Source organism: Topomyia yanbarensis, chromosome 3 (genome assembly GCF_030247195.1).
Source record: "Topomyia yanbarensis strain Yona2022 chromosome 3, ASM3024719v1, whole genome shotgun sequence".
Lineage (NCBI taxonomy): Eukaryota > Metazoa > Arthropoda > Insecta > Diptera > Culicidae > Topomyia > Topomyia yanbarensis.
The window spans coordinates 414,868,172-414,892,643 of record NC_080672.1 but is presented as its reverse complement, the minus strand read 5'-3'; the positions used below and the strand labels follow the sequence as shown (position 1 = coordinate 414,892,643).

General features: G+C 47.0%; 1 protein-coding gene across 3 annotated transcripts in view; it reads right to left on the bottom strand.

Annotated features, from left to right (window-relative positions):
• LOC131692785 (activated Cdc42 kinase-like) overlaps window positions 1–24,472 on the bottom strand; it is a 102,850-nt gene that overhangs the window by 10,696 nt on the left and 67,682 nt on the right. For 2 of the 3 annotated variants that reach the window (XM_058980051.1, XM_058980050.1), the window contains exon 8: window positions 8,569–11,529. The exons of the other annotated variant lie outside the window; for it this stretch is intronic. In XM_058980051.1, the coding sequence (XP_058836034.1) occupies window positions 9,706–11,529 (1,824 nt within the window). In that variant the 3' untranslated portion in view covers window positions 8,569–9,705. Of the gene's footprint in view, window positions 1–8,568; window positions 11,530–24,472 lie in introns of those variants that run through there. 3 annotated transcript variants of the gene reach the window in all.

Below are 24,472 nucleotides of genomic sequence, written 5' to 3'. Positions count from 1 at the left end.
GGGGTTCATTGGTTGATTTCTGTGGCGATCCAGAAAAAATCATGCTTTGAAATTCAATGGAATTTTATTTTTTGAATTCATATTTCGGAATGATTTTAGTGAAATAAATGTGTTAAATATTTCGCTTCTTCCATTCAGCATCAATTAGTTTGTGTCGCAGAGACGTCAGTTTAGTAACTTTTGAAGGTCTCTCTGATGTATTCAATCACATTATCCAATCTTTTTTAGCTAGTGGCAACGTAGTATGCTTTATCGGCTTTTTCCCGACGGTGTATCCATTTCCTGTTTTATGTGAAGGAATTTATCAAAAAATAATTGATGGCAAAAAGAACACCAATGACATACTTTGTCACAAAAAAACAACTTTAAACTGGAAGGAAACAGCCAATTTTTGTGAATTGTAAAATATTTCTGTTTGATTTTTATGAAAGAAAACAAAAAATCAGCGTTTCCCTTGGGTAATTTTTGTCAGCTGTCAGTTGCCCCAATTAACGGATACGATTCGCTAGTTGGGGCGCAGTCATGACCCAACTAACGAATTTGCGCTGTATTGACAACCTCAATTAGGTACAGAACATGTTTCCACCTTTTTATTCTGCATCATGGGCAAACTTTCAACTATCGCTCTGTCAATTTTAACCACACGGTAAAAAAAACTTTACCCATTTTATGTATTCAAATTGCCCATTTTCGGAAGTTATTCGAGCTGTCAAAAAATGGGTATTTTTTGTTTCTAACAATGAGTACTTTTTATCCATTTCACAACTACTCGATGAGGTAATGTCAATGGGTATATTGATCTTGATAATGGGTGAAAAATCCTTAAGCATTGTTTCGAGCGAGTTAACCTGCAAACTAAGGATTGTAGTGGAACCTGCAAATTATCGCCCTGTATCGGAGTCCGTGGCGGAAACGGAACATTTCGGCAATGCTCCGAAAACAACGTCAGTTTAGACTACTGAGGATGTTGAAAATATGCGCCAGTTCGGCATTTTTAGAGCAGCCAAAAGATCCAGCCATCAAAAATATATCCAGTTGGCGGTTTCATTTTGTTAAGTAGTTTTAGAATAGGATTTCTATCTAGATTCCTATACTTTTATAAGGAAACAATAATGTGAAATGAATGTTATTTTATGTTTTTTTTTAATTCAGAAATAATTCTATTGACAGTATCTTTCATTCTGGCGCGAATTTCATGAATGGATATTTTTTACGCATTTTGTTGTAACAGTTCTGCGAAAAATAATGGGTGAAACATACCCAGGTTGACGTACAAGGTCTTTTTTTTTTTTTTTAACAATGGAGAAGACCTTTATGTCCTAGCCCAGTACACGTGCTAACGGTAGGGTCCAATCTACCACACGGGGTGCACTGGGGGCGTGTCGGACTCAAATGGTGACCAGCCATTAATACCGACTAAACTCCATTGGGCTCCGCCATCCATCCCCAGGAACTACCTTTCGGCATTACTTCTGGGGGGATGGCCGTACTTAGCGTACGCTCTCACTCGTGCCTTACATTATCGCACACTCACTCCCATCTTGGCATGGGTAGACCATACCTTCGTCTATCATCCGCCAATTCACTCACTCTAACTCCTCGCCTGCTGCTCGGCGCTCCATGCTCTCTGCAGCCGGCAGGCAATCTGAGTGGTGGCAGTCGAAACTGCGTTCCACTTCTCTACCGCTTGGCACATCCCCTGTACAAGGGTATCAGGGGTTGTGTCCAAGCCGCAGACGCCTAGCATAGCGCCTCTTTCGACGTCGAAGCGGGGACATACGAATAGTACGTGCTCCGCAGTTTCGTCGACACCTGGGCAGTCTGGGCAGACTGGGGCCTCAGCGTGCCCAAACCTGTGGAGGTACTGTCGGAAACAGCCATGGCCTGACAGGAATTGTGTCAGATGGAAGTGAACTTCCCCATGGGGTCTTCCCACCCAGCTAGATATGTTGGGTATCAGCCGGTGGGTCCACCTACCTCTCGACGAGTTGTCCCATTCGCGTTGCCATCTGGCGACCGAGGTCACCCTGGCACGCTCACGGACTCCCCTATTGCCACGCAATTCGAAACAATCTTCGTCTTCCCGGATGACCAGCCCGACTGGCATCATACCCGCTATCACGCAGGATGCATCATGTGATACCGTGCGGTAGGCAGATATCACTCTGAGACACATCAAGCGATAGGTGCTCTCCAATTTGCGACGGTAACTGGTTACTCCCAGTGCCCTCGCCCAGGACGGTCCACCGTACCTAAGAATAGATACGGCGACACCGGCCAGTAGCCTGCGTCTACTGGCGCACACCTTGGAGCTGTTGGACATCATCCTCGATAATGCCGCAACAGCCACCGAAGCCTTCTTGCACGCATAGTCGACATGACTGCCGAAGGTCAGCTTGTCGTCTATGATGGCCCCAAGAATCTTCAGACTCCGCTTAGAAGTTATCTCAACTTCTCCCGCTTGGATAACTGCTTGTTGTGCCGACTTGCGGTTATTGACAACAACCACCTCCGTCTTGTGATGGGCGAGCTCTAGGCCTCTCGCGCTCATCCATTCCGCCACTATGCTTATCGCGTGTGTCGCCGTTAGTTCTACCTCTGAGATTGACTCCCCGTAGACCGCCAGGGTGACATCGTCGGCGAAACCGACGATTTTCACACCCGGAGGGAACTTTAGTCTCAGAACCCCGTCATACATAAGGTTCCATAGTACCGGGCCCAGGATTGAACCTTGCGGAACTCCTGCGGTAATAAGAACACTTTGCTGACCGGCATCGGTCTCGTATAATAGTACACGGTTCTGGAAGTAGCTTTCCAAGATCCGGTACAGGCCCACCGGCAGGCCAAGCCGGTGTAACGAGAGCGCGATGGCATCCCAGCTTGCGCTGTTGAATGCGTTCTTCACGTCAAGTGTCACTAACGCGCAATATCGAATGCCCCGCCTCTTCCGTTGGATCGCTATCTCGGCAGTCCTTACCACTGAGTTGATAGCGTCCACCGTGGACTTTCCCTTTCGAAAACCGAACTGATTACTTGACAGGCCCTCCATACCTTCTGCGTATGGAGTTAGCCTGTTGAGGATAATCCTCTCAAGTAATTTGCCCGTCGTGTCAATCAGACAGATTGGTCTGTACGCCGATGGGTCGCCAGGCGGCTTCCCGGCCTTCGGCAACAGTACCAGCTTCTGCCTTTTCCATCTATCCGGAAAACGGCACTCGTCAAGGCATCTCTGCATAGCCAACCTGAACATGTTCGGGTTCGCCATGATTGCTGACTTGAGAGCGCTGTTTGGAACTCCATCAGGCCCTGGAGCTTTATTCACCGCTAGAGAATTAGCAACTGCAAGTAGCTCTTCGTTCGTCACCGGGGCCACCATGTCGTCCGTACCCGCCGTGCCTTGCGGCGCTGGGGGCCAGGGACTTATGGTTCGGGACGGGAAGAGTACTTCGATAATTCTCGCCAACCGTTCTGGCGACCGTTCAGGAGGTGAGGAGCCCCCTTTGGTCTTTGCCATCACGATCCTGTAGGCATCGCCCCACGGATTCACGTTGGCCTCCTCGCACAATTTGTCAAAACACGCTCTCTTGCTGCGCTTGATGGCCTTGTTAAGGGCCGATTTCGCAGCACGAAACACTTCACGTCGTTCCACTCTACCCTCCTCAGTGCGGGCTCGCTGCATCCTACGTCTAGCTTGTAGGCAAGCTGACCGTAGGGCTGCGATCTCAGCACTCCACCAATATACCGAGCGTCTGCCATTTCTTGGCAGGGTCTTCCTCGGCATAGTGGCGTCGCACGCGCGTGATAGAACAGCTACCAGCGCATCCCCGCTTAGACTGTCGGTGTTGACCTCCAGTCCCAGGGCCGCGGTGAAAACTTCGCTGTCGAAGTGATTGGTCTTCCACCCGCGTACCTGACAGGGATTACCCGCCCTAGAATGCTGCACACCAAAGTTGATCTTGAAGCGTATTGCTAGGTGATCACTATGGGTGTAGCCTTCGTCTACCCTCCAGTCCATGTCTGGGACCAAACTTGGACTGGCAAACGTTACGTCAATCCACGACTCGACCCCATTCCTACGGAATGTGCTAGCGGAACCATCATTGACTAGCACTGCGTCGAGTTTCGCAAGCGCCTCCAGAAGCGCTTGGCCCCTACCATTTGTATAGCGGCTGCCCCACTCCACCGCCCAAGCGTTGAAGTCACCCGCTATGACAAACGGCTTTCGTCCCACCATGTCAGACGAGAGCCTATCGATCATCTGGTTGAACTGTTCTATTGGCCACATAGGTGGGGCATAGCAGCTACAATAGAACACACCATTGATCTTGGCAATCGCGACACCCTCCGCAGAGGACTGTACTACCTCCTGGACCGGGAACCGACCCGTTGCACAGATTGCCGCCATTCCAGACCCGTCCGCCACCCAGTTGCCGTTGTCGGCAGGGACGTTGTACGGGTCGGATAGAAGGGCGACATCTGTCCCCGACTCCAATACCGACTGCCACAGTAACTGCTGAGCAGGTGCGCAGTGGTTAAGATTCAGCTGTGTGACGATTGCCATTACTTCCTCTTTCCCGCCTCCCCGAAGGGACAAGCAGGTCCGCCCATAACATGGTTGCGGCCCTGCTTCTTGCTAGCGCAGATGAGACACTTGGGTGCCCTCTCGCATTTCAGCGCCTTGTGTCCCTCCTCGCCGCAGCGACGACACAACTTGCTCCTGTCTGGGCCCTTACAGTCGTATGACTTGTGGCCTGGCTCCAGACATTTAAAACATCGGTCCACTGAAGGCGGCTGGAGTATGCTAACTGGGCATACTGACCATCCGATCTTCAACTTCCCTTTGTCGGTTACTTTCTTGGCTTCCGCGGCCGGTAACTTGAAGTAAGCTACCTGCGTGCCAAGCAACCGCTCCCTGATACGTACAGAGTTCTGATCGATCTCGACGCCGCACTGCTGCTTAACGGCCGAGACGACGTCCTCTGCGTTTGTGATCTCGTCCAGTTGCTTACACTGGAGAGTCACTTCCGCTCCCAACGACCTCACCTGAGCGCCGTTTCCCAAGACCTCTTGGGCCAACCTCCTATACGTTACTCCATTGGATTGTGATCCACGCTTCAACACCAAGATCATTTCGCCATCTTTGGTGCGTCTGACGCTTCGCACATCCTGTCCTAAATTCGAGAGGCTTTCAGCCGCCCGCATCGATTTTAGGACATCCGCATAGCTGCCCCCGTTGGTTTTCACCAACAGGGCCTCTCCTCTATCCCTCGCCTTCTTCTTAGCGGGTCGAGGTGCGTTGGACTTCCGCTCCCTGCTAACCACCTGCCATTCGCCATCTTGTACCGATGGCGCCGGCAGGCTGGTGCCAGGTCGCTCCGCAGTGCGCGCCCGATTGGCGGCTTTCGCCTTTTTTGGCTGGGAGGTCGCCTTCTCGGGACGCCGCCCTGCGGGATCCTTCGCACCCGGATCCGCACCACCCAAGCGACGTTTGGCCTTGTTGGTTGCCCGTCGTTTGGCATTGCTGCGCGTGCCTACATTAGGCCTAGGCCGACTCGCAGTCTCCCCCTCCATTAAGCGTTTGGTGGCCGATAAGGCGAAATCTATCGCCTCCTGCGCCATCGTCGCTCCGCCATGGAAGGAGAAGGCCTCGGTTTGGATACCGCGGTCGGCCTTCTCTCTTTCCGTCCACCTCTTCATGTAGGCTACTTGTTCTTGTCTTGCGACTCGAACAGCCTGACGAAGCACCAGCAGGTTCTGTTTTAGATCCTTACTGATGTTACTCCTCCCGCTCGTGAATTCGATGATGCTATCCAGCTGCTTGGCAACTTCCTGCATCGCAGGTAGTGGTCCGCCAAGCGTGCTGGTAGTATCATCTCCTACCACCTCCATTTCACCATTGGTGCCGTTATTTGCGGCCACCTTCACTCCGCTGTCAGCCCCTGTTGGGGGAGACCTCGCCAGACCCCCTTTGGCAAAGGGGTTCAGCGCCGTAAACACTTCCGCCTCCTTATCGCATACTTTTTTATTGTTATTGCAAAGACTCATATTAAGACCCACGAGTTGCGCGAGAAAATAGGTCCGCCACGCCAGAGCTCCGCATTAACGTGGTAAGAGACACTTACTGTGGGGGGTGCCCAGGTACCCCACAGGCTCCGTTAACGATCGGGCATCATTTTCACCCCCCCGATCATTCATCCCTCGGCACGGATCGCTTCACGCCTTGGAATTGGGGTTACCCCGTTTGGTGGGCCCATATCACCGGAACGGGTGGTCCGTAGCGCTATTGTATGCCGGCAACTACACGGCCCCCCTTCCCTGTCAGCATACGACCATAGTCCCAACGAGTTGGCTACCCGAACATTCCTATGGCTACTCGTATCCCAGCCGGTTCCGCGGGGAGGTAGAGATAGGAGTTCCTGGGCAAGAGGCTAAGGACCACTGTGGCTAACCACCGGGTCTGTATTGCGCATTGCCCAGGCATTTGCCGGCCTGACGTACAAGGTCTGTACTCATTTATGGGTACAAACGCTTTACCCATTTAATGGGTTATTCCACTTTTATTGAAAATGCGTAGTTTTCTACGCATTAATGGGCACTTGATTTTATCAGTGCATGCTCCAGAGTAGGGTTATTTTGCAAATAACTTTCAAAGTGTCAGATTTTAGCTAAAAGTTAAAAATTTCACCAAATGGTTCACAGCCTTAAATGTTAGTCTTTTTAAAATGTGTTTATGTTGAAAAACTGTGTATCGCAAAATTGTAAAACAATTCTTGGTACTGCAAATTCTGACTTTTTTATAGTGAAGAAATGAACCGTTCAACTGTGAAGTATTCTTGTTCGAGTGCGCAAAATAATATTGTCGGTTTAGTGAAAACGTCAGCATTGGTGTCGGTTTGCCATTCATTTGCAGTCAGAATCGTCAACCCGAGTCCTCATCGAGGACTTCTTCGTCAACTGCATCTCAGAGTTTTCATTGCTGTGGTGCCTGATGCCGGTTTTCCGGATAAGCTAACACGGTTAGTCAAAGCGACGATGGATCGGGTTATGTGCGTTGTTCGAGTATCAGGGACACTCGAGTCCCTTTAAATCTCGAAGAGGTTTGCGGCAAGGTGATGGTCTATCGTGCGTTAGAAGGTGTAATAAGAAGAGCGGGGATAGACACGAGTGGCACGATGTTCAGGAAGTCCGTCCAGTTTTTTGGCTTCGCCGACGACATTGACATAATGGCACAAAACTTTGAGGCGATGTCGGAAACGTACATCAGACTGAAAGCCACCAGGATTCACTTGCCATCAACGTTTCGAAGACAAAATACATGAGAGGAAGAGGTTCTAGAGACGATAATGTGAACCTCCCATCCCGAGTTCGGATTGACGGTGACGAGATCGAGATGGTCGACGAATTCGTGTATTTGGGCTCACTGGTAACCGCCGACAATGATACCAGCAGAGAAATTCAGAGACGGATCTTGGCGGGAAATCGTGCTTACTTTGGACTCCGGAGGACGCTCCGGTCGAACAAAATTCGCCGCCGCATGAAGTTGATTATCTATAAGACGCTGATTAGACCGGTGGTCCTCTACGGCCACGAGACCTGGACTATGCTCGTGGAGGACCAACGCGCCCTCGGAGTTTTCGAACGAAAGGTGTTGCGTACCATCTATGGTGGAGATGGAAGACGGAACGTGGTGCAGGCGAATGAACCATGTGTTGCATCAGCTGCTGGAAGAACCATCCATCGCACATACCGTAAAAATAGGACGTTTGTGGTGGGCTGGACACGTCGTAAGAATGTCGGATGACGACCCGGTGAAGACGGTTCTGAGGGCAACCCTACAGGAACAAGAAGACCGCACAGCGAGCACGGTGGATCGACCAGATATAGGACGACCTGCGGACCCTTCGAAGACTGCAAGGCTCTAGCCTGAACGGTAAGGTAAGTAAGACTACAGAGGGCTGAGCATGTAGCGCGAATTCCAGAAGAGAGACCAGCTATGTTCAGCGGAAACCCTAGACAGAAATCTCGACTCGCTGGCTGTGTGCAATTGAGGAAGATGCGCGGAAGTTCATGGAGACTGGTGGCGCAAACTCAACAACCTGGAAGTCTGAAATACGGTTAGTTCGGTCACAATGGTGATCGCCGACAATGGCATCAGCAAATAAAAATAGAAACCTTTTTAGCAGGAAACCAGGCCTGTTTTGGACTTCAAAAATCCTTGCAGACGCTACCACGCGAAGCTTATTCGACCGATTATTCACTACGATCACGAAGTGTGGTCTATGTTAACGGAGGACCAAATATTTTCGAGCGGAAGACGACACAAACTAGCTACCACGGAGTGCCGATAGAAGACCCATCGTTCACCTGGCAAAAAGGTCCAAACAAGCCTGATCAAGTCACAGAACAGCTTTCCCATATACCGGAAAGTTTCCTAAGATGTGTAACTTGAAGGATTGCTCATCCTTGGAGAAGTATGTAGGTGAAAGGATATCCAGGAGACGGGAACAGCATAGCCGGTCAATCGAACACTTTGCACGCTATTCAACTGTTTCAAAAAAAAAAAAAAAAATCTAACAGGAGAAAACACACCTTCTGCTGAAAGTCCACACACCTCAAGGCTACTAGTTGAATGAAGAGAGTCCTTGATCATCCAAGCCTGCAGTCGAAAAACTTCTACAGGACGCTATACTAGATATTGGATCGAGTTCTGGTTCAATTGTTGCGCTGGTGACACGGCAAATCACATTCGTTTTCTGACTTAAGGGTGACGTTCAGCAACCTTCCTCAGAAGTCATGTTTACAAGGAAGACGTTGAAGACCAAATGGATTTACAAGGTGATGCAGACGATACGATTGAACGGGACTGGGACCGACCAATGATCAAGAGATACTCACAGGCCAACGCCCAGACCTAGAGAGTAGTCTAGGTAATGATGAGGACTTCGCGGAGAAACCAGAACACCGATTTGAAACAAGCCAGTTGAGTTTGTATTATGAAGCTAGATTAGAATTTCATATCATATTGAACCTGCAACCCTTGGGACTCAGGCCCAATGCACAAACCCTTATGCTATCCCTGGGCTATTATGAGGTCCCAGGAAGAACCCATGATTATCGCATTGGCGACAGTGATCGTAACACTGCCTCTAGAGAGGGGTGTTGCACTTTAAATTGTTGAACTAACAATCTAGCATCAATTTGATGGTGATGGACAAACTGAGGGTCCACCCAGACTAATCGAAAAGCAAACAAACATTCCAGAACTGAGAATGGTAAGGCCGTTGAGAAGGACGGAATTTCGGTCAAAACTCCGAAATATCGTAAGTGATAATAATTAACCACGTTAACGCACGTTTAGGAATTTTACGAAATAATTATCACGCGATCAAATTTTTTGAGAGGGAGCCAAATATTTTCCGGCTGGATGGTCTCATAACTAACGCCTCCCAATACCGCCTTAATGGTACTATTACGTATTAAATTTCGCAACTAAAAATTGAGGACGATGGTAGAAAGTAGCGAATGACGCTGACGTATTACTTACGAGCTGTTATCAAGTATACAATGACGTCGCAATCGAGAGCCAAACCAAATCCAACCAATCTAGTGCGGAGCACAGCGACCGGTTCGATTCAATTCCCTCGCCATGCAACTCAATGCACGCCAAGCCAATCACACGATCCTAACCTCGTCCTTCTGATACCCTCATGGAGCCGGACTGGGTGGCATGATGGGTACAAACTCACGCCGAAAATCAACCGAATCCGTCTCGGTGGACGAGGTTTCGCTTGAGTACCGATTGTCCTTGATGATGACGACGCCACCGGTTCCAGTGCCAGCAGCGGGAGTAACACCAGTGCCACCGCCGGAACTGACCGGACCACTGTAGAGCTGTTTCTGCCGCCACAGCATGTCGTTGTGCTTGACGACGGCACCGTGAATCTTCTCCGGCCACTGAAACCCGGGCTGAGGTTGAACTTTCAGCTGCGGTTGAACCGCTGCCGTTGCCACTGCCGTCGGTGCGGGAATCTGTGGCGGGAGTGGATTGGATGTTTTCTGAACCTGCTTTGGCTGCTGCTGCTGCTGGGCAGTGAAGTAGCTTTGAGTGGTTGGACTCTTACCGGTCAGCTTCGAAACGTCAAACTCCGAATAGAGATAGTCCCGCTCAAGGGGTTTGTTCGCAAATGACGGAGGCGGATCATTCGCGTACTTGGCTGGCGGTGGCGGAGGCGGAACCGTTCGTCCAAAGTCGTAGATGTTCTCGTCATCGTCATTGTCTGCGTAATCGGTGTAGTTGAAGGGGTAGTTGTAGAACTGTCGATCACTGTTGTAGTTATACTGAGGGGCGCTTTTGATGCTAGCATTCGAACCGTAAAGTTTGTCCTGACTACTGGCACTATTACTGTTCGAACGCCGTTGCATGTACTGGCGTCTTCGGCGTGAGTTTATCTTCGAACGAATGTCACACTCGGATTGGGCGTGGTTTCGATCCAGTTCACTTTCACTGCTAGATGACGAACTATCGATCATACTGATGGGATTGTAGCTCAGTCGGCGAAGGTTTCTCGCTCGAATGCTTTTCGGTTTGTAAGTGATCACTTTTCGTGATGTGGATTTGGGTTGACTTTGTGGCCGTTGAGTGGGCTTGGATTGACAAATGTTCAACAGCTGAGCCTCGATCGACGTCGGCGACTTTAGTTCGTAGTTTTCGGTGAACGATAATGAACGTTGACGGTTTTGGTTTGCGGAGCCTAATATCGTACTAGCGTCATCATATTTGCTACTTTGCACAGGAGATTTATAAATCTGATAAAGTTGATTAATCGATTGATTGCTCGAGTTTGCAGTCTTTTTAACGGGAGATGATGAAAGCACCTGACTTTGCTGTTTTCGCGTTAGATCCGACAGATATTCGTTTTTCATATTATAGTAATCTGATCGATCCTTGCACCGGGGATCGATCGTTTGACGGAATTTGAAATCCCTGATGGGAATTCCTTTCGGTGAACGCATTGTTCCTCCGCTGCCATTCAACTCGGAATACAAATTCATTTCGTATTGCTTTTTCGCCGGTGGACTTTTACCTGTCACAGACGATCCTCCACTTCCACCCCCACTTTTTTCTCCTGGTATTGACATGGTCTTAGACCCACTTTCCAGCGAAGATCCCCGAACCAGGGAACTAGCTGGAGGACTCTTCCGATACGGTGTCCCTCCACTGCCGTAACTTTCGCCGAACAGTGTCTCAGCCGAGTCAGCCTTTTCCAACTCCTGATACGTCTGAAGGAAATCCAAGTTCAGTGCGTTCAGCGTCTTCTCAATGTCCATCAGATTCTCCCCTATCAAGTCACGTGTTTTCTTATCGAAATGCCGATTGTCGAGCGTTGCAGTCGATATGTCTAGGTTGAACGGTTTGCTCAGTAGTTCACGGCTTTTTTCGAAGCAGAAATCTGACGATTCCTTGTCGAACAGCGGAATGCGAATGTCGTTTCGTTGGTAGCTTTCGATACCGGTTAGCGAACGGTAGCGCTGTTTTTGATTGTTAGAATGTTGTTACCAGAATCCGGTAGGTGGAGAACAACAAAAAGATAATAGACAAATCAAGTTAAAAACAAAAGGGTGTTGATACGAGTCGCACATTTTGTATGTTTCCGATAAAATTGTAGTTTATTGATACATTCAACAGGAGTAGTACACAAAAAGAATACAGTAAAAATAAGTTAGTAATATCTTTCGCTAGTGGTATGGTTAAGTTACAAGTCGACGGTATCGAATAGGTAATCAATAAACTGTTGTTTTTGGAAGTAGGTATAGTTTGCGATGAATATTAAGTACAGTTAGTTAGGTGTGATGACAATGTTCAATGAGTTTATCCATATGTTGTGATTATAGCAGGTGTAAAAATACAAACGATATCGAAACGACACAGAAACAACACGGCAAACAATGAATACAAACGAATAGAAGGTTTTTTTTATTATTATTATTAATGTGTTATTGAATGTTAGTGATCCGAGAATAAATCATACAGACAGTGTTTAATAACGGAAGGGAAAGAAAAGCAAATTAAATTGTTACAGAATGAGAGCAGGTGTTAGACACATCAGTTCAGTGGGAAGAGATTTGAGCGCGCGTAAAGTTAGTGAAGAAAGGAGAACAAATATAATAATCGAAGTGAATAACAATAGGTTGATTATAAACAAGATACTGTGTTTTGAATGGTAAGTGAATGACAATTTGAACACTAGAAACAAAAACATTCCGATGAAAATGATTGCTTGTTGATGCTTCAAATTGAAACGAAATATGACTGAGAAATGGAACACTAAGGGATAAATGTCAGGTGTATTCACTACGCTAATGATCGCTACTACTATCCAACGATGTTGTGCGGCAACGGAAATTTTCAACTGGCTATTGTGTTTTGCTTTTTAGAATAATATTTTATTAAATGTCACTTTGGTTCTACCCCTCCTTTGTATACAGCTGCACAAGAGAGACTTGGGGTCATACCCAAGACAACGTATTCAATCTACTTTCAATTTGGTAGCAGTCAACCCAGTGGCATACTAGAGAGGGCGGATTGAGTCCTAAACCTTCCCGAAATATTTTATTGAAATTTAAAAAACTCAATATGTTCGACAAAAATCTACCTAATATTTTCAATGAAATTCTCTGAGAATATTTCCTTGTAGTAAAAATTGGCGATAAACTTCGGCACCTACCGGTTCGCCCGTTGTGGAGGCTAGGTCCACCGCCGAGGACTACACCGGGTAGATCACGACGAAGCGAGAAGGTAAATAGCTCACGTGTATCGTGACAAACTGGGAGCTAATTGGTTCACGAAACGGACATACGGCAGTTTCACCGCCGAGAAATATTCGAGTAGATCGCAACAAAGCTGGAAACTAAAAGCTCACGAAAACGGGAGGTACATGACCCCGAGTGGAGTTCGAGGCTAAATGGCTCAAGTACACAGAGGATCTATATATTTGTATTTAAACAATTTCAGTCCATCTGACACTGAGTCTTAATGAACTATAACTATGACTAAACTATACATAATTAACCTAACGTGACAACAAACGGTTCCGAAACTGTGCAGAACTAATGACGAAGTCGAAGGTGTCGGTAAAATCGTTGAAGCGACGGACCATTGCTAATATTGGGCTATTGGCAGCGTAGTTAGTGCTGCGCATTTCAGTCTGTAGCAGTGTTCGAGGACGAAGGACACGGGTTGGTGCGTACAGGTTAATTTGCGATAGGAGATCGGGAACTTGCGAGGCGTGCCTACGGTCGTGTAAGGTGTGTAGTCCTAATAATCGACAACGGTCTTCATATGGTGGCAACTTGAGCGGATCATTCCAAGGCAATTGACGTAACGCATATCGTATGAATCTGCGCTGGACGGCTTCAATTCTTTGGCTCCAAGTTGCATGGTAGGGACACCATACGACGTTCGCGAATTCCAACTGTGAGCGCACCAGTGAACAGTATAAAGCTTTGAAACATAAAGGATCCTAGAATTCATTGGATATTTTGAACATGAAACCTAGTAGACGATTAGCTTTATCAATGATCGCTGAGAAGTGATGGTTTCCTTGTTCGATGAAAGCTGATAACAAAGCATTTAGCAACACTAACAACCATCATGTTTCTTTTACACCAACTGTAGAAGGTATCAACGAGATACTGTAGCTCACGTCCATCGGCTTCTTTCTTTATAACTAGAAATATTTTCAAGTCGTCAGCAAAGAACAGTTTTCCTCCACGCATCAAGATGAAAACCACATCATTCACGAACAGTGTAAACAGTAACGGACCAAGCGTACTCCCTTGAGGAACTCCAGAATGGTTGGAAAAGGATTCAGATACATTGTCACCAATCTAGACAACGACTTCACGGTGAATTAGGTATGATCGCAGCCAACGGCTGAATCGGGCAGTGCATCCAAGTTTAGCAAGCTTCGTTAACAGTATTTCATGGTTAACAGTGTCAAACCAGCCTTAAGATCAATGTAGATCTGTCCACCTGCAGTTGTTTGGACATTTGTTCTGTGCAGAAGGACGTCTCAACCGATCTACCGGGGAAAAACCGTGCTGACAAGTGCTAATGTAGTGCCGGCAAGCTGAAAACAGCGCCTCGTTGATGAGCGATTCGAAAACCTTCGACTCGACTTGCAATGAAGTAATACCACGGTAGTTTTCGATAATGGATTTGTCACCTTTTATAAACACCGGGAACATCACCGAACACTTCCATTCATTAGGAAATTTATGCTGTTGAAGTGACATATTGAAAAGGTGTGCCAGTGGGATCGCTAAAATATCGGAGCATTTTTTCAGTATAGTAGAGGGTATAGCGCTTAGTCCTGGAGCAAACGACGATTTAGTTTCCGAATTGCAGAGAGAACCGATTGGTCTGAAATTGTGAATACATCCATATCTACAGCGTCAACAGGAACATCACGAACCGCATTTTTGAGCTCGATTACAGATGGCACATCAGTCGTGAAAACACCCGAGAAGTAACTGGCAAATAGTGAGCATTTTGCCGTAGCCGTAGTCGCTATTTCGTCATTGTAAACCATCTTAGATGGGAGGCCAGTTTCTTTTCTTTTCGTGTTAACGAAAGACCAAAAGCCGGATTTCTTCGTAAGTTTTGTTGAATGCGGTTCGCATATCGTTTGTACAGCAGTTTATTGTAACTACGATACTCATTACTGGCTATTGCAAAAAAGCGCTTGAGAAAAGTACATCGTCGATCAGTGTACGCTCGAAGAGCTTTGGCACGAGTACGTTTTAGATTCCGAAGCATGGCGTTAGACCATGGAGGCTTCCTAGGAGGTTGATATTTAGGCACGGATATTTCAACACAGTCAAGCAGTAGTCGGTTGTAAAGGTCAACTGCAGCATCCACATCCACATGATCAAGTAGTACACTCCAGTCGATCAACAACAGGGAGCGGCGCAATGTAGCTAGATCAGTTTTGCGAAAATTGCGATGATCCGCAACTAAAGCTTCTTCGTATTGCAGGGTGCTACTGGTAGAAATTGTTATTTCTAAAGCGGGATGATAGTTATCCAAAGGAACGATCACATTGAAAGCTTTACTCACAGAACACTCAGGCAGAGGCAATCCCATTTACGAAGACGAGGTCCAGAAAACGAGATTGGTGGTTTGAGATCGTGTTTACTTGATTTAGTCCGTGGAAAGCCATCCCGTCCAGTAGTAAACGGCTGGCATGATTCGTTGTCGAGGATGACGGGCTAGGGTAAGCGTATTCACGCTCAGAGGCTACCCACATAAGTCCTGGTTGGTTGAAATCACCAAGCACTACCATCGCATCGTTTGCATTTGCCTGAGAAGAAATGCATTCTATAGAGTCTAGATGGAGCTGCCTAATATTGCAGTCAGGACGTTTTTCAAGAGGAATGTAAACAGCGCAAATAAAGTAGCACTTCATTGATGTGGTAATCTTCGTCCAAACAGCTTCGATGCATGATGAACTATCCACACCAAATTCACAGGAGACAAGTGCGGAAGAAACAGCTATCAAAACTCCTCCGCCGCGACCGTGAATGCTGTTGCTATCGCACCGAAGAGCTGCACAGATGTAATACGATCATCAAGCCCGGTTCCTGTCAGAACGTAAATATCCTAGTCACCGTCAGCTGCAGCCAAGTGCACGTCCTCGATTTTCGTCCTTAGTCCTCTGACGTTTTGGTAGTACAACCGCAAACCGTCAACGCCAAACAGGTGTCCCGGCATATTATCCGAACGTAATGTACTCGATGGCAAGCTAGAAACCAAAAGGTTTTCAGGAAGCGGATCGTCATAAACAGCAAAATACTCGCCTTAGAAGGGAGTTCGGAAGACCCCCTCACGACCTCCGAACGCAGGGCCGGGACGAGTGAGCTGGCCGCTGGCTGGTAGCACGTTATATATGGAGAGAATGACGGAAAGCAAGAGAAATCTCGGGAACAAAATGGATGAAAGGTCGAGCCATTTCATGTATCAAGCGAGGCTGTTAGTTAACTGTACAAAACTCGTGAATAAAAGAATTCGTGATCGCCTAAATCAAGGATGTCTTCGTGTTCAGCTGTTACGCATCTCTAAGGTGTGGACAGTGGTGAGCAATTCAGCATAATACTAGCGCAATTAAGCGGCCAGCCGAAATCCGGTAGTCAATGGTGTTGACTTCAATGCCCGGGCTGTGAAGGGGTGTAGTAGAGTAACCAACACACGAGGCTGTATCCTGCAGGAAGCTCTAGCGAAGTTAGACGTACGATTGTGCAATGAAGGTTCCGTTAGCACATTGCAGAGAGACGGAAAGAAGTCTATCATCAACGTAACATTCTGCAGTCCTTTACTGACGGCGAGTATGGAGAGTATGAGAGGAGTATACCTATAGCAACCACCACAGCGGACAGCGGAATCGAGAACGTTGATGCGATTGATCTAATAAGAAGCATTGTGACGGCTTGTGACGCCACAATGTGGCGAAAACTGAAACGGTAGACGGCATCCAGCTTGCTGGCGAGAGAAGAAGGAGCAAACACGAACGATTGGCAAGTGACTAATGATGAGCTCGCAGAAGCATTGAAACGACTGAAATCAGAGAAAACCCCGGATATGTTCAGGATGGTGCTGCAGAAGTGTCTAGATGAAGACAACTTCCCCGAAATGTGGAAAGTAGAGAAACTGTTGCTGCGAAAGCCAGGAAAGCCATTGGGCGATTCGGCCTCGTATAGGCCATCCTTATTCGGATTCCGCAAATGAGCATCGACAGAACCTAAATAGAAGCGAAAAGGAGTTTGATACTGCGCTGTGGGAAGAATGCATTTAACAGCGGCAACTGGGGAACCATCGCCACAGAACTGCACAGAATGAGAGTCCCAGACTATCTATGTCGGATCCTGAAGAGCTACTTCCAGAGTAGAGTGCTGCTGGACGAGACGAACGTATGGCAGAAATCAATGCGAGTCACAGCGGGCGTTCCTCAGGACTCCATTCTCGGTCCAACTCTTCGGAACGGAATGTACGATGGGGTCTTGACACAGCGGTTGCCCAGGAAAGTGAAAATCGTGGGTTTCGTGAACGACGTGCCACTAACGGTGATGGGTGAGACACTTGATGAAGAGGAGGTATCGGTGACGGGGACAGTAGACGCGATCGAGAACTGGACGAACGGTCTCAAGCTGCAGATAGCTCACCACATGGCGGAGGTGTTGTTGGACCGGAACTGCAAATCGTATGAAGGTCGGCGAGGCACGTGATTGTATCGAAGCGTGCACTGAAGAAAATGGGAGTGATAATCGACGTTCGGTTCAGTTTCAATAACCACGTCGACTACCCCTGCGAAAAGTCGGCGAAGGCAACGAACGCAATAGCCATGCCAAGGATAATGGAAAATGTCGGCGGCACGAGAAACAGCGCGAGACGTCTGCTATCTAATGCTATCTGCGATGCTGAAACTCAAGCGGAACTCGAAAAACTGAACTGGACGTTTCGGCTGATGGCCGTACGAACAATACGGAGAAAGGAAGGTGGACCTACCGACTCATCCCAAACCTGTCGACGTTAGTCAACAGAAAGCACGGAGAGGTGAATTTTCACCAGGAAAAGCTCCTGTCGGACCACGGCTGTTTCTGAAAGTGGTGTGGTGACGCAGATCATGAACGCCTTGCAGTGGAAATGAAGAACAGCGAGCAACAGTTTCGGGAGAGCAATCACCGCCGGAAAACTCTTTGCTGAAATAGGCTAGATCCACGGCCGAGGACTAGTCGAATAGACAGCGACGGAGCACCGGGTTTGGATCGTCGGGCACCAGTGATGCTAGGATGCCACGCTCCACCCGGAATCACCGGACCGACCACGGCACTCTACAGGTTAGACCGAAAGAAATATAGCGAAAACTAAAAAAGAACCTGTATCGGGAGAACTTCTTTCGCCGGGGAACTCTCGGTCGGCGGAAACTAGAGTCAGCGCCGGGAACTAGACTGAGTAGACCGCGACGAGATACCACCCTATTCCACCGGAATCGCCGAACTGACTTCGGCACCTGATTGGTTGGCTTGAGAACTTCTTTCGTCGTGGAAATTCTCCGTCCAATCTTGGGGACTAGACCGAGTAGTTCGCGAACAAGTCGGGAGCTCGACGAGGAATTTGTGCAAAATGGAACAAGGGTTTAGTAAATCAGACAATCCGAAGTTTGCCGCCCAGATTGTCCTCGTAGCAGAAGAGCACTAATTCTTGACCCACAGCTAGCTTTCCTACTGCCACACAGAAATTGCCACGTTGTGTGGACGGTCGAAAACTGGTAGTGTGTCGAGAAGGGGTGAAAAGAACTAGCTATTAAGTTATTGAATTGGTGTGTGTGCTGTGAACGTTAAAAGATCCGTCCCTGAAGAAATGCCGTAAGGTAGTTCCGGGGAGGAATTAGGTTCCTTTCAAGAGCAGTTGTATTAGCGGGTCGGGTGGCTGACCAAACCCGTTCCCTGAATTTTTTTTTTGTACATTTATCCTGCTCTTCAGAGAAACATACATATATACACAAAATATACATATCCCTGGGCCCTATTCTCACAGTCACGTCACCTAGTGACTAGAAGAAAATTTCGTTCTAGTCACTATGTGACATGCCTGTGAGAGTAGGACCCACTATATATCTTTCACTCGCTATGGCACCGCCAACTAAACTAACTCCGATTCAGAGCAGAGCAACCTACACACCATCAAGCGGAAAGGTAATAAAGTAAAACTTCGCCAGTAACACGTACGTCGTCAATAACACTCCCATCCCTAAGCCCGGTAGCGGGTCCCTCATAATGATCCGATAGCTATAGAATTCGCCAAATAAATTCTGAAGACCTCTCGCCAAACCCCTTGATGTTCTCGACAGGACAAAGACACAGCACAGCCAGCAATAACAAACGCGTAACGAGATCTGCTAGACAAAGGGCATCGGTCCCGTCCGCGGTTGTCCCGTACCCATTCGATGAGTCTCCGGCGGCTACCAATGCAGGGACCCGGCTCCAACCCGAGTAAGTCTCCACAAAATAACCCATAGCCAAGGCCAGATGAGCGCCTCGACCTACTTTTCAGCCAATTATACTGAACAAAACAACACAGCGGCCGCCTCGACAATCACCAAGAGGGCTCTGGAAGAGAAAAAGGTCCGCCCTGCCTCATCCACCAAACTTCAACAAAGGAACGATCTAGACAACGAGAGAAGAAAAGTAAACGGCTCAAACGTGCCATCTACAAGTTCCGTTAGTGCAGACTCCTTAACCTGCTCCGCCAGATTATACAATCTTCCATCAACTAGAACAACGGACGGCAACAACACTTCCATAAACTCGATAGCGGGTTCATGGCTCATTGATAGCTACAAAACTCGCCAAATAAACCCCGAAGTCTCAAGCACCGCGGATAAACATCGTAGCGTCTTAAAATGTTCAACAAAATTGTGGGTTTTTATAAAATCTAAAAAAATCTCGAGAACATTGTTGTAGAGAAATGAGTACAACAAAAGTTATTTTCAAAAAACCGATTTTTAAAGGGTACTAACGAAAAAGTCTCATAGCAACGAAACAGCTGTAGTTAGAGAGTTGATATCTTCAGAAAAATTGCCTTAAATAACATTCTCTACAACTTCGATGAAGAATGAAACTTAATATCTCCCTCCAGTAAAAAGCTACATTTCAGAAATGCCTTTACACTTCATTTTGGAACATGACCGTCTATTTCTGGAAATCCGTCCTTATAACTCCAAAAATTTGACTGAAGTCACCAAAATTCAAAACCTAATGACTTAGCCACAATATAATTAGAGGCATGAATTTTCTTATTTTGACCACTGTGGGGCGGTTCGTTAATCCTACGCCCCTTCATAGCAGCCGGACGGATCAAAGACATAGCACCGCCGGCAATAAGGAACACATAACAAAATTTGCTAGGGAAAAAGCCCCCCCCCCACTGCAACGGACCCGTCCGTGGATGTCCCGTACCCAGTCGATGAGCCTCCGACCCCTGTTGGTGCGGGTTTGTGCAACCAGGTCCCGGCGTGAAAGTGCGCTACGTGAACTTCTACAATTCCGGGCTGTGCAAAATCGTGAACGTGTCCGCAACACTATCCGTGAAAGCAACAGCCGGAGTGAAACCACGTGGCAGTATCGACAAAAAAGGGGTTAAGCTTGCCGGCCGTTGCAATCCGGTCCCGGCGTGAAAGTGCGCGACGTGAACTTTTAATTTCCTGGCTGAGCGAGAGCGAGACTATACGATCCGTGAAAACTGCGTGGTCATGTAGCAGAAAAAAGAGGGTCAGCTGGCAATCAGGTCCCGGTGTACTGTTGCGCGACGTGAACTTTACCATTCTTGACGAACGTGGCCGCAAAGCGATCCGTGAAAATCAAGGCAGCGAAAGCGCGGTCCTATTGCTCGACTAGCGCTGTTGGCTGAGGAGGTTCGAGAAGTGTAAGAGTGAAACACTCGCCCGCATGAAGGCGCGAAAATCAGCACGGGATCAAGTGCAGCTGTTGTGGTGATGTTGCTGCACGTCCTGCCTGATCCAGAACGATAGTCGACGACGCAAATGGCGCTACACTGAGAGGAAACCACATCATGCATCGGTTAAGTCTGCACAATTTCCCTAACCTCTTGCATCTTTGGTAATGTAAAAGCAGACCCAGCCGACCATTTTGGGCAACTAGCCGTGAGCTTACTATTTTTAAGTTAGAATATAAATCGGACCGCCTTTCCAGGGGCGTTTGTCCGACGCAACTCCATCGATGCCTAACGGACAAAAGACATAGCAGAGCCAGCCCAGTGAAAACATCTCCAGTTGTGCCTGAAATCTACATAAGTTCAAATATCGCTACCCTTAGGAGATACTCTAACCTCAGCACACCACCATCCCCACTAGACGTAAAGGATTCCACTCTAGTAATCCAATGGAATATCCACGGACTTCGAGCCAATATAGGTGAGTTACAGATTATTATTAATTGAAATTCCTCGATTTGTCTCACGATTCAAAAAACCATGATGACTTCATCGCGCACTACACAAAATATTCTGTTTCTCCGTGGCCGCACGTCGTCAGCCATAGATCTGACTATTTGTTCCAGCATTCTCGCCGGAGCACTCGACTTGAAGGTGTCGCCGGATATGAGTAATAATAACCACTTTCCAATCACTATATCGTACCACCTATCACCAGCAACCACACGCTGAAGACAATGGATTTCTGGTCGCACCGACTGTCTTCGCAGAAGAAATCTCGAAAAGCCTAGACTTTGATCGTAACTACTCACCGACATCATATCGAAAGCATGGGGTAAGAGTTTCCCTCCGGACCGGTGGCGTCGCCCCACTCAAGGCAGTAAACTGATGGAACCCTGAAGGGGCTGCAATCCTAAAAGCTCGCCTCACTCAAGGGAACATCCCGCGATCTCCCCGTTTGTGAAGAATGGTCGTCCGAATACCCCTCAGAAACATGGGAAAAAAGCCTTTGAAGAAGCCAAAACCGATAGTTGGGTCAAATTTATCGATGGTATCAGTCTCGAACCTCCAACACCTGAGATGTGGAGACGAGTTAATGCTCTAAGCGGAAAACGTAGGCGTATTTGCCTACGGATCCACAAACAAAATCCAAATAGACTGGCACTTACTTCTAGCTCCTGTCAGCCGATCAATAGCTTCCACCTGCATTCATTAGACACAAGGCTGCATTAGAGACATCTTCTATAAGTTCTCGCCGAACTCCAGTCAAGAATACAATAGAACCTTCTCTGGCCTTCACTACAGCTTTTGGTTCTAGTCGAGGGAAGCCGACAGGTCTTGACGAAATAGGTTACCCCATGTTGAGGCACCTTCCACCAAGCGGAAAGAGTGCACTACTTCGCAGCTTTAACAGAATCTGGGAAGGTTGGCCCTTCCAAAAATAACTGACCTGACGCTCTTTTTGTGCCAATACTATAGAAAGAAACGACCCAGAATAGCAAGCGATTTCCGCCCAATAAATCTTCTGTCATGCACACCTAGCTGCCCATAATCGCAATTCAGTTCCATGTTCTATAGGATTCTCTATCTACATGGGACAGACTTGCGATTAGAGACAGTAGGGTGATGAAAAGGATGTAAAGCGAAGACTTTCACGCTCCTGGAAGATTGCAATCTGCTTGATTTCAGACAATTTGTCTTTCGCGAAGGCCTCGGCTCCGGAGTACATTTGGGAACCTTCGGTAAAGTGACAACCCAGGCCCTGAACGACGGTAACCATATCGACATCGTTATTCTAAATCTAACCAAAGCATACAACACTATGTAGTCCGAAGGAGTTCTCTGGCAACTCAAACCATGGGGATATTGGAGGCAACTTAGGCCTCTTCGTGCAGCAATTCCTGAGTAATAGACGTTTGCAGGTTGGTATAGGTGGAAGTCGATCTAGCTCTTTATTCGAAGCAAATGGGGTTTCCCAAGGCTCCGTCCTGGCAGTGACAATCTTCCTTATCGGGATGAACTCATTGTTCGCCACCTTACCGAAGGGTGCTTTTGTCTTTGTGTATACGGATGATTTTATTTTGGTAGTCATAGGGAAACATAAGACATGCTAACGAATCAAACTCCAAGCCACCGTTCGTAGTTAGAATCAGTCGGCTTCAACATTGCGACCGAGAAATGTTTATTTAAACACTGTTGCAATATCATGCACAGAGCAACTGCTCGGCCGGCGAAACTACTCGGAACCATTATTCCGTTCAAAAAAGAACTAAATATTCTAGGCATTACGATTGACCGTAAATTGTCCTTCCTACCGCTATTCACAAATGTAAAGGAAGACTGGAACAGCAGAAAGAAAATAGTGCAAGTAATTAGCATACGACATACCAAATGTACTTGCACAACTTTGCTTGACATCAGTCGGGCCTTGATGTCAAGCAAAGTTGTGTAACATGTCTCAACTGGAAGGTATGGTAACGAGCCTTAGCCCACTATACCATGTAGCGATTCGTTTTGCATCGAACCTCCTACCTAGTACACCTTTTGAAGTTGCCTGTAGGGAGGCTGGTATACTCCCATTCAAATGGGCTACGGCAGTGACAACTCTGAGGCAGGCCCTTAGATTTCTTCAAAAAACGACTGGCACTAACTGTTCCTTGCTACGGACGGCGGCTTAAGATATCCACTCCACCTTCACAAATTTCCCCACGCCCCTATTTTCATGTTCGATATGAACCATTACATGTACCTCGTTTGGACACACGATTTGTGAACCGCGTAAACACGTCAGCGTAGTTAAAGTTATTTGTGAACATCTAGTATATTGTTGATTTGCAAATGTGTTGCCGTACGGAATCGCGTCACAGCAAACACTAGTGCCAATCCCTTCGTTCTCTACTTGATGACAGCAGAAGACGTTCACAATGATACAAGCTTCTCAATCGAAAGCTTTGTGCCATACAAGCGCCCTGACCGACAATTGACCTATTTGCCGACTGGGATGATTGTTCCAGGAAACGATCGACTGGTTTCTGTCATGCTATTTGTTAAAGGATAGGTAGTCGTCGCGAAAACTCATGCGTCATGTTACTTGAAAAGAAAATTTTGTAACAAATAATTGTTCCCTCCCTGCTAGAAATGATGCGGACCTAGGAAACTTTTTCCTCTGTTTGAAGTTGCATTTTGACGTCGTTTCGTACGAGCCCTGTTCAATAGTGTACATCGACTCTTCAACTTTTCCACTAGTTTTGCGTGGTCGGTTAGAGATGCGTATAAAATTTTATCTGTGTAATTTGCTGATACTCCCTGTTGATGTAAGGACACTGAATAAGTTTAATCGATGTCGGCAAGAATGCCGGCATAATTCTCGGCTGAATACTTGGTGACAAATTATAAACTAAAAAACCTATTTTAATCCACCTAGCGGTGCAATTGTGCCTTTCTCAATCATGAATCACGAGAATGTGTGCGTTGTTTATATCCATTAAAACTTTAAAATGCATATATTACATTTTATTATTATACATCACATGACAACTATATACAGGAAAATAAATCATTATTCGACTTCTAAAATTTTGAAAAAGAAAAAACAGCCATGGTAATATTGAACTGAAAAAAAGGTGCGAAATCGGCAAAGTCCCAAAAAGTCGATCTTTATAAAAAAAAATTTTTCGAGATAACATAAAATCTCGACGTTTCATGCATTTTTAAGATGTTTGGCATCAAAAATACGAATTCGATTTCTGAAATTTCATGGGGTCCCCCTTTGAAAAAAAAATTGAGTTCCGGCTTATATGGGAATTTCATATGTGACCGGACGATTTAGTCTATATTTCCGGACCCATATAAACGATCCGTACGAAATTTTATAGACATCTGTGGGGATATTATAGCTATCATTTGGGACTAAGTTTATGAAAATCGGCCCAACCATTTCCGGGAAACTGATGTGAGTTCGTAAAT